At 45.3% G+C, this 11080-nt stretch overlaps 1 protein-coding gene across 5 annotated transcripts; it reads left to right on the top strand.

Annotated features, from left to right (window-relative positions):
• The first annotated feature begins 2976 nt into the window (after positions 1-2976).
• Positions 2977-9621, top strand: LOC130386635 (zinc finger protein 177-like). 5 transcript variants are annotated; one of them, XM_056595651.1, is made up of 5 exons: positions 2977-3447; positions 4388-4447; positions 6578-6849; positions 7031-7094; positions 7621-9621. In XM_056595651.1, exons 1-5 carry the CDS (start codon positions 3141-3143, stop codon positions 8262-8264), a joined length of 1347 nt encoding a protein of 448 aa, XP_056451626.1. In that variant the 5' UTR covers positions 2977-3140; the 3' UTR covers positions 8265-9621. The 5 variants fall into 5 exon arrangements, with proteins under 5 accessions (XP_056451626.1, XP_056451625.1, XP_056451628.1 ...); XM_056595650.1 differs by having other exon boundaries at positions 7028-7094; XM_056595653.1 differs by lacking the exon at positions 4388-4447 and having other exon boundaries at positions 6581-6849; positions 7028-7094.
• Positions 9622-11080: the final 1459 nt, after the last annotated feature.

Raw genomic sequence — 11080 nt, 5'->3', positions numbered from 1 at the left:
TGTCTTTGCGAGATATCGCAAACCATTTGCGAGATCTCGCAAACCATTATTTATTTATTTATTTTCAACCAATTTTTTTTTTTTCCTCCATGTCCCTTGGGGGGCTCCGTACTCTCCTGCTGTGCTTTCATTAAAATCAAATTCACATTGCCAAATAGTGATAAGACGTCCGTTATGTCGCCGCCGGTCCAGAGATGTGTCAGGTGTGCGCGAGAGACATAACGGACACTTTTGTCACTGCCATGTATGCAGTACATTCGGATCACATTTTAGGAACAGATCTATTCCGCATAGAAATCGATGCGGATCAGATGTGCCATGAAACTTGGCTAATGTCAGTTACCTGAGAAGAAATAATACAAATACAAAAACAATAAAATACAATATTAACATATTAGAATAGGCCTACTTGAGAAGTCAATAAATGGAGAGGTATAACTGTTGATTAGTTGATACAAAAGTAAGTTTTTCCACTGTTCTTTCTTTACCTTGTATCCATACTTTGAAATGTAGTGGCAGGATTGGTGTCCTCTACATCTTGAGCATCCAAGAAGTCATCAGCTCTGACAATATAAATAGTGTTATAAAATAAAGATCTTTGAAATTAGTTATTAGGCTATATTGTCTTCTATAAAGGTGTAAGCTGAAAAGAAATGTACACAATTTCATAATTTGGAAATGTTAATGGAAAACGGTGGTGGGGTAGTGATCACCTGTCAAAGAGGGTCTCTGGATGTAGGCTTGATGCTGGGGGAAGAGGCATGTTTTGTAGTTGCAATTTTTGTTAACGACTTATCTAATTTACTTCAACTAGCTATGAGCAATAGAAATTGGGGAGTCCGGAAAAAGTAATGACAGAGACTTTATTGTCACCACCAAAATAGGTACAACAGAGCCGAGCATGTGGTTTGCAAAAGACACACTGACTGGGGCTCCGATCCCAGTCCCTCTTATCCACCCAAACTGAGCTGTCATGTATGTTATATGACCGTCCTGGTATATGTTCAAAATGGCCTTACATGGTATGGAAATTTAGCCTTACATTCCCTTACGTGTGTGCTCATCTCCTATGGTAAATGTAAATAATGGGAGGATGTCTGTAGCCTGGGCCCCAAAGTCTTTGGCGCCTTATTAGGCCATTGCTCTGGGTCCAGAGGTGGTTTCTCTACTTTTCCACCATTAATGTTTATGCCTGATGTATATAGGCCTGATAATACTCATAGTTAATACAAAAGTAATGGTTAATTTCTCCCACAGTTTCTCCTGCGCTTGCATGGTGTGGATGAAGTAGGGGATTTGAGGTTCTCATAACTGCCAAAGCAGGTCAAGCACAACAGTGATTGGACAATTAAGAAAAACGTTATCGGAATTTAAAAAATATATATATTTGTTAAAATGACACAGAAAGCCAGATTACACACACGGAAACCGTCACTTCAAAGCGATCGCGTAATTTAGCTACTGCTAGCTTGCAACAACGTTATAACAATATGGAATATCATATGCTACACTTCCCTCGCTGTGCTTATCTTGGCAGTTGTGTCAAAGTAGCTTTTACACAAACGTGACTCGGACATTATCCACATTTGAGTTGAGGCCTATAGGCTCGTGTGAGCACAAGCTGTGTTATTCCGACAGGGTTAGTGTGACCATAACTAACATATAAAACGGACCGGGAAAAGAACCATGGGCCGATCCGATGCAAGACATCCTACAGAACCGTATTGAAACGGTTACATTGCAGAACCGTAATGTAACCGTTATCGTGGCTTTGCCTAGTAAAAAACCATACCAGCCGCCACTTTACATATTCATCACAATATACCATGGAGAGATAACACTATTCCTTACCCGTCTATAAGAAATGTAGCCATCTCAGCGTCCGATTTTAAGTTCCTCAGGTCACGTAACTCTCTCCATCGCTCATAAGCCACGCCAATGTTTACTCTGGTTTTATTTCGAGCTCTCGCCGCCTCCCTTTTAGTAGCTGTCCTTTCAACAAGTGTCTTTCCTCTTTTTTTCGTTGTCTTAGCGGTGTTGTTGGTATCCGGTGAATGGGAAATTTAGGGGCCGTTGATGAAGACATTGCTATTAATTTGTTGTCCGCCGTAGTAGTGCAAAACTGTCAAACTGCTAGGCTCGCGAACGCTCACGCAGGGACTCACCAAGAGAATCGGAGCCTCGCTCTGATTGGTGAACGTTTACATGAGCGGTGGCAATTTTTGGGGGCGGCACACAGAGGCAGGGGAGAGCAAAGTGATGAGCAGATATTCTCAGAGCACTTCACCTACATATAGCTGACTGGCTACTATGACAGTTTTGCCAAATATTACAGTAAAACAATTACCCACCCTAGCTTTAAAGTGGCCCCTGAGAGGGACGTCTTGCTCACGTCACCATGAGAGGCGGAGACGAGGAGGGCTCTGTGACATCCAAACGGTAGTTTGGATGTCCATCCTGGTTATTACTCGAAGTTAGAGTTAACTAGTCAATACTCTAATTAAAGTCTGACACTGCCAGCTTTATGAATGTATACCACAGCCACAGGAACATATAGGCCTAGTGGTATTGTTTAATCTAAATCTAAATATTGTTTAAACTGAATATTTCATGCAAGGCTCATCCCTTAAACACATGTTGTAATTCATGTCGGTATAAAATCTGGTTAATGAACAAGGTGATGAGTGGATTTTAATCCCAGATTATTTCTCTCCCTCACAAAGGATATAACTAATGTTTAAGGGGTGATTTCTTTACACTGTCATGATTAAGATGATTGAGCTGTAAGCTTATTTTGACTGTAATGTTGATGTGTCTTTTCAAATGTCTGGGAATACACAGCGGGGAGATAAGTGTATGCTAAGTAAATAGGGATGGGAGTGGGAGACACAAGAGCTGTCCAGTTTCAAGGCCAGTAGAGAGCGTTGTGATTGGCCAAGTGCATGTTGGGGGAAGCCACATAATCGAGGATATGAAGCGATACCTGACTGTTAAGGAGTTATTTGCAAACCAACCCGGAGTTTTTGTTATTTTAGCAAGTGGTAATAAAGCCTTATTATTTCCAACCTAGTCCTTCTCGACCTTTCTTCTTTTGTTCGACTATTAGATTGTGGGTTGTTTTATCCACACTAGAGTAAAACATGTTAATAAACATGTCACCATGCGGCTCAACTTTGGAAGAACAGCTTTCGTCCATAATGGACGTACTTGGGAAGGCAGCCGTATCTGAAATTAGCCAATTGTTTTCAGAAGGCTCGACTACCCTTCACTTACAAATATCTCAGAGCATGAAAGAAAACGAAGCGCTGAGGACGAAGATAAAGGCGATGAGGAGTGAGATTTTTTCTTTGCGGCTTCAAATGAGATCAGACGCATCGCGAGCGTCAAGTCATTTCGCCCTGGCTCGAGCCAACATCTGCAAACCACGGCCTAAATCACTCGGAATTGGTGAGTTGAGTCCTTGCTTTACTAGGTGGAGAACGGGAAAGTTCAAGTGTTGAGGGGCCATTACTAGTTGTTACATTTGTAACAACTACAATACAGGGCTATCAAGTTTTGAACAACTGAGTTCAGAGTGATATTTTGTCGGCGTGGGGGGGGGGGGGGTATATTAACATGTGACTGCATACAAATGTGTCCAGAGGTGGTTTCTCTACTTTTCCACCATTAATGTTTATGCCTGATGTATATAGGCCTGATAATACTCATAGTAAGCATTATTGGCCCTTGACACTAACATTCAATATTCAGAAACAACACTGCCTCAAAAGCAACACCAGTAGAGGCATATACTTTCCCCTGAACTTTTAAACGTTGCAAACGTGCAAAAACATAATTATATATTTATGTGGCATTCAGTCCAATGCTTAAAATATATCTGTGGCATTCAGTAGGCCAATGCTGTGGTAAAGTGTGCAAAGTGTTTCTTTCAGTTTAATAGATAGAACTCTATCAATCCCTTGTAGGAGAAATGTGTTAATGTTTGTCCCTATAATATAAAACAATAATGGTAAAAAAGAAAAAATACAAAACATGACGGTACCTAAGTAAGTCAAACCTTCCAATCTGAAGGCTCTACTTAACCACTCCCCCTACTCACTTTCACCAATGCAAAGCGAACAGAACTGAGTAGGGGAGGGCATAGCCTAGCTAGTTTGTGAACGACCCAGAGGAACGCAACGGAAATTCAATGTGAACATGTATGAGGCTTCAATAAAATCCCGGACGATTTTAAAAGTGTCTCAAAAATAGGGCATGTCCGGGCAAAAGAGGAAGTCTGGTTACCCTACGTACGGGAAACCCAGAGACTTGAGAGCCCTGATAATAATCATGATTCAAAATTAAAGGTCCCATGATGACATGCTATTTTATGTATTCTTTAATATAGGTATTAGGGGGCAACTAACACAGTATTCAAAGTCCAAGACGTTCCTGAAATTCAGCCGTGGTGAGTTACAGCCATTCCGAGCCAGTCGCACATTGAGCTTCCCCCAAATGGGCTGTTTTGGTGTGTGTAGCTATAATGCAAATGAGGAGGAGCGAGGCGGGTCAAGGAGGAGGGTGGGGGTGTGGCCCTGAGCAGCTTGCAGCCACGGTACCATGCGCTGTTACAGTAGATGTATTGCAATGGCGAGGCGCACACAGCCTTTAGCCGTGTTCTGTAAATATTCTAGAACACACAGGAGTCCTGGAGCTCTATACCTAAATATTATCATATAGCCTACATCGATATCTATATCATATAATATATATTATCACGGCCAAAAGCTGTGTGAGCCGATATTATGAATCTCAAACAACCGCGTTGGGTTCTCCGACGTTCCTGGTTTTTCCACGTCCACATCAATGTGAAGTAGACTGAACCGCGACAAGGAGGAGAAAGGGATTGTTGCCGGACAGCACTTGTTCCCTCAGCGGGGCTCAAGCGGGAGACATTCGCCGCCAACAATCCCTTTCTCCTCCATGTCGTGGTTCATGTTCTTGAGGGAGTCAAAGCCAAAGTTCCTTCCCCCCAATTAATTCTCAACCTTGGCTGAGATAACCCCCACTACGAGTCTCGTTGTAGAAATACCAGAGACGAGAGTCCGACGTGTTATGCGCCATAACACCAAAAGCAGAACAGTTATCCAAATAACAAGGAAGTGTACAACACTTGCGTTACAGTCCTGGAGCTCTATATCTAAATAAAATCATATAATACATAGATATCTATATCATAAACATATTATCACGGCCAAAAGCTGTGTGCGCCTCCAGACGATATTATGAATCACAAACGACTTTGTCGGGTTCTGCGACGTCTCTGGGTCTTCCACTTTCACATCAATCTGAAGTAGGCTGAACCGCGCGCTGCCTGCTGCCGGCTGCCCGCTGCCGGCAGCAGCGGCAGCAGCGGCAGCGGGCAACCGGCGGCATTTCGCAGTTCATGTACTTCAGCGAGTCAAAGCCAAAGTTCCTTTTCCCCCAATTCCTTCTCAACCATGGCTCAGAACCCCTACTGTCTCGTTGTGGAAATACAAGAGACGTCAAAGAACCGACAAGAAACATTTGCGTTACAGTGTGTGTATTCACACACACACATGTGGCACTCGGACGGTCGTGTCTCATTGGCGGGCCAACGTCTCTGGGCGGGCCAGGCAGAGTAAGGGGAGGAGCTTAGATGCTTTATGACGACATAAAGACATTCCAAATCAGCACGCTTGAGCCTCTGTTTTTTCACCAAACGCAAGTTTTAGCCACTGAGGGACCATAGGCAGGCTAGAGGAACTCATATTTATGTTAGAAAACCTCATAAAGTGAGATTTTCATGTAATGGGACCTTTAACAATGAATAATGATTTATATTGGAGAAAAGGCTACCTCACAACACATTCTGAATATAATTAGACAATATGCCAATTTCCTGTCCTTTAAATGGTCTTGGATGTAATGTATTCTTCATCATCATCAGGCCAAAAGCCCCTGAAAGAAACAAGGCTGTTGGAAATTCCCCTCATCTTACACCTCCCATAGATTCTAGACAGCATAGATTCTAGGCTGACTGCTAGTCACTAAAGAAAAAGCCTGGTACTCTTTTGTAAAGCATCGTGACCAGAGCCATGATAAAACACAAGTCAAACTTGGGATTTGCAAGATCGAAACCGCCAAGAGCCCAGAAGGGTTTCAAGACAGACGCCACATGAGCTGGTTTATCATTCTCAAACATCGATAAATTCAAAACGTATATATGTTAGCTGATCAGCTTATACGGTTAGTGTATGCAGAAAGGGTTAGTGTAATGACGCGTTGTCGCTTGTTAATTCCAAAATATAATAATTTTTGCTCTGAATGTCATGTTGTGCCCATATCATTTTGCATGGTGTACGTTCAGTGTCCTCAAACTGGTCACCTGCTTGAGCTTTGAGTCGAAGGAGGAGGGGGCTGGAGGAGACATACCTTTCCAGAACTCTGAATCTGTTTGCAGTACACATTTAAACCCTCTGTGTCAATGTTACATACACATACATTTAAATAGTTCAGTTTCAGTCTCCTTTTTTTTACAAATAATGTATAGAAACTTTTTTTTCCGTTTCTGTAGAAGATTGCGATGACTTTGGAGACCGTAGCACACAGCACGGCGCCACCTCAGATACTTTGCATGTGGACGCCCCTGGCTCCTCCCACATGTCCAGTCACAGCGAGGAGCTGAGGATCCTAAGTTTCCACGGAAAAGGGAAGGGCCCACTGGCGCTGGACAGCCATGACACCCTCTTCACGTCCGAACTGGAGGCCCTTGACTCGCTGTCCGCGGACCACAGCGTGGCCAAGAGCCTGGAGCAGCTGGTCCACCGCGAGGAGCTGACTGGAAAGGTTGGAAATCATCTTCTCATTCACCATCCAAAAGAGAGGCTTCCTCTGTTACAACTCCAGCACACACCCATAGAAAGCACACACCTTTATGATTCAATGTTTTTTTTAGCGGGGATTGAAAACTTTTCTGTGCAAATGAAAGAATATTTCTTGTGTGTTTCTTTCTTCATGTGGAAAGCAGCGGACCCCAGACATTATTTTAATCAAGGAAGAAGAGGATATTGGTGGAGGCATGGCCGCTGTTGGTAAGTAATACACATTGCATCCATGCAAGAAAACAACCTGGATCAACTGAGAATGTACTCGATTCTACCAGCGCTAAAAAGCCTGGTCCTCTTTTGAAAGCGCATCATGACCAGAACCCTGCTAAAACACAAGGACTACTTATTCTGTTTATAGTCGATTGATTTACATCTTCTTTATGGCAGACAGGTGTCAGGAATGCTGAGATCTGGTCTGATTCCCAATATAACTACTGTACAGTATTGGTAAAACAGGTGATAGGAAACAATAGATGACCTGGGTTGTATCTTTATGACCTCCCCACATCCTTAAAAGGACGAGACGTAGCGGTGCGTTCTCAGCTGGAGGATTTGTACCTTGACCCCCCCCAATGGGACAGGGAAAAGGCATAATCAACGAAGAAAATGATATGAAAGATAGAATGTCAAAATATAATTTAAGTGTTTACAAAGTACATACTGTATCACTTGGTGCAAATAATGAATTAATACAATCACTTTCGCTCTTTCTTTGTTTTTCCCTCTGCAGAAGACTGCGATGACTTTCGAGACCGCAGCACACACAGCAGCATCACCTTGGATAGTCTGCATGTGGAGGCCTCTGGCTCCTCCAACATGTCCAGTCAGAATGGGGAGCTGCGGATCCTGAGCGTCCATGGAAAAGGAGAGGGCCCACTTGCAGACGGCCATGACACCCCCTTCACCGTGTCCGAACTGGAGGACCTAAGCTCGCTGTCCACGGACCACCGCGCGGCCAAGAGCCGGGAGCATGGCAAGCGGCTGGTCCACCATGAGGAGCTGACTGGGCATCAGGGCGGCCACAAGGGCCGGGCCTGTGTCTTGTTTGGCAAGGGTTTTCCCGACAATACCAAGATGACCATCCACATGCGTAGCACCGGCGAGAGGCCGTGCTTCATGCATTGGTGCGACCAATGCATGAAGCGCTTCAGGACAAGGGGCCACCTGAAGATCCACATGAGGACTCACTCCGGGGAGAAGCCCTACGGATGTGACCAATGCATGAAGCACTTCAGGACAAGTGGCCAGCTGAGGATCCACATGAGGACTCACTCCGGGGAGAAGCCCTACGGATGTGACCACTGCATGAAGCGCTTCAGTACAAGCTCCAACCGGAAGAGCCACATGAGGACTCACTCCGGGGAGAAGCGCTGAAGGTGCCTGCAGTGCAACACCAGCTTCAGGGACCCTAGCAATTTGCGTTGGCACATGCTCAAGCACAAAGACAATGGGGTGCTTTGACACAGGGCAACAGTACGCTTTGATTGACACCTCTATCCTTTATTCGTTGAAATGACTGCTGTAGCTTTTTTTTCATTATGATAAAAGATGCTTTCCAACTTTTGATTCACTTTCTTTTTTATTGTTAAAATGTGTAAATAATGTGAAGGATAACTTGCTTTTTCGAAATTACGGACAATAAAATATTAGAATCAATTTAAGAGCATGATCATGGGATGATACAGGCAGCAAAGTTACCAAGTATACATTGAATGAGACTATTGGTGTACATCGGAAACTTTGACATTGTGAGTTAATAAAAAGGAACCATTAGAGACCATCGTGGAGAGTTTAGAATTGGCCAGAGGAGAGAGAAAGTTAAATTGCAATACAATATGGGTGAAGTGGAATAGGCTGCATGACAGTTAAAGGAATCTAAACAAAGAAGTCAGTCAATTGGTATGGCGACACATTAGTGCCATACTAATGTGTCGCCATACTCTTGCTTCATTCTTGCACACAACCGGCGTCTGGACCTACACTTCACTAAACTTAACGCGACCACTCACTCTCTTCGCACACACACACACTGCCAGTGATATTGCGTATGATACTTTCTCGTGCTCACGAGATACTTTCTCTTCTCTTTACGGGTTCCGTATTTCTTAAATGTGAAGTTGGCATTTTCTTTTCTTATGGTGTATTTTATGTGCATAATAACCAACAATAAATGAATTCATTTATATCCAAATAATTATGTTTCTGGAATTGGTATCTAGGGAATATTGCACTACGGTCCTCTATGTTGTTGCACTACGGTCCTCTATGTTGTTGCACATAACAGAACAGGAGGTTAATGACACTATTTGGATGTAAACCTACCAGCACTTTTAGCTGCTCATGACATGTTTGATTATTGTCATTTCACTGCTATCATTCATTAAAGCAAGTGAACAAATGGAAACTTGTTCATATTTATAATGAAACATCTGGATAAAGCCAAGCAGACATCTCCGACGTCGCGAAAGAAATCAAACGAGTGAGTGGACCGCGAGTGTATTTACAAGTAACGTTGCCCGGGAACCTGGATATACGAGCGCATCATCGAAAACAAAGAAACGAAAATACAAAACTGTGAGACCAAGGATGGATGTGCCTTGCCCTATCGAGGAGTGTGACTATGTGGCTACACATGCAGAAGCAGCAGTGGTGGTGGCCATGCTGAACATACACGCGACCACACAAGCTGCAGCCCCCAGGGAACCACACGCAAATGCCAAAATGGAGAAACTCAGGCGCCCGTCCATAGCGTTGGCTGGAACAGCCGAGACCTGGTCATACTTCCTAACCCGCTGGGGTGAGTACAAGAGGGGCACTAAGTACTGTGTGGAGGATCTGAGAAAAGACCTCACACGAAGAGCCCATCCGATAATTTCATGCTAACTTAAAAGGGCAGGCAGGCACGTGTAAATATGAAATGACATGCACTAAGGAGGGGTGTGACCAAGTCAACGTCTTCACAGAGGAAATATTGCGCGATGTGATCGCCCGCGGCATAGCAGACCGACATGGTACGCTAACCCCCCCTCGCTCACCACCTGTATGATGACATGTGTGACAAGTGGATGAAGCGCCTGTCCAACTCACAGCCATACATCCACCTCACACTCACCACTGAAAACGAGGATTACAAAGCACTGGGCCTCGACCTCCGGAAACGCACCCACACTGTGACCCTGCCTGCCATGGCTGACACGGGGTGCCAGAGCTGCCTGATCAGCGTCAAGGTCGCGGAACAGATGGGCCTGAGCACAGACGACCTCATTCCCGTATCCATGACCATGAAGGCCGCAAATAATGAAGGCATACAGATTCTCGGGGCCGCCGTCGTCAGGTTCGCTGGTAACAGCAGCGACGCCCGAAGATTGGAGATGCGCCAGATCGCGTACGTGACTGACACCTCAGACCATATATTCCTGTGTCGTGCAGCCTGTGTGGACCTGGGCAGACAGATCTCAGACAGGTTCCCAACACTTGGGGAGGTCAACCTCGCGACCTTAGACCCATGTGACTGCCCGCAGCGTGCGGAACCTCCAACCAGGCCAACCACGCTCCCCATGCCGGCCACGGAGGCTAACAGGGAAGCTCTACGGAGACACTTACTTTGACTAAACGCTCAAAGCACATTCAATACATGTCCCCACCAGCCCTTGCCGAGGATGTCTGGTCCACCGCTTCGTCTCATGCTCGATGAGGATGCAACGCCAGTCGCCTGCCACACCCCCATCCCAGTCACTATACACTGGCAAGGTGAGGTGAAAGCGGGCCTTGACCAGGACGTTCGTCTTGGCGTGCTGGAAGAAGTGCCCATCGGCACGCCAGTGACGTGGTGTCACCGCATGGTGATCTGCCCAAAGAAGAACGGCAAGCCACGACGCACTGTCGATTTCCAAGCACTGAACAAGCATGCGCTCTGTGAGACCCACCACACGCAATCTCCCTTCCACCAGGCGAGCAAGGGGCCCAGTGGGAAACGCAAGACTGTATTCAACGCCTGGAATGGCTACCACAGCGTCCCACTGCATGAAGATGAGCGCCACAAGACGCCACACCCCGTGGGGGCGCTACCGGTACCTTTCAGCGCCACAAGGGTACATGGCGTCGGGAGACGGTTACTCAAGGCGCTATGATGAGGTGGTTGCGGACATCGGCAACAAGACCAAGTGTGTGGACGACACACTCCTGTGGGC

This window comes from Gadus chalcogrammus, chromosome 7 (genome assembly GCF_026213295.1).
Source record: "Gadus chalcogrammus isolate NIFS_2021 chromosome 7, NIFS_Gcha_1.0, whole genome shotgun sequence".
NCBI lineage: Eukaryota > Metazoa > Chordata > Actinopteri > Gadiformes > Gadidae > Gadus > Gadus chalcogrammus.
The sequence above is the reverse complement of the archived record's forward strand: the minus strand, read 5'-3'. Positions and strand labels throughout refer to the sequence as shown.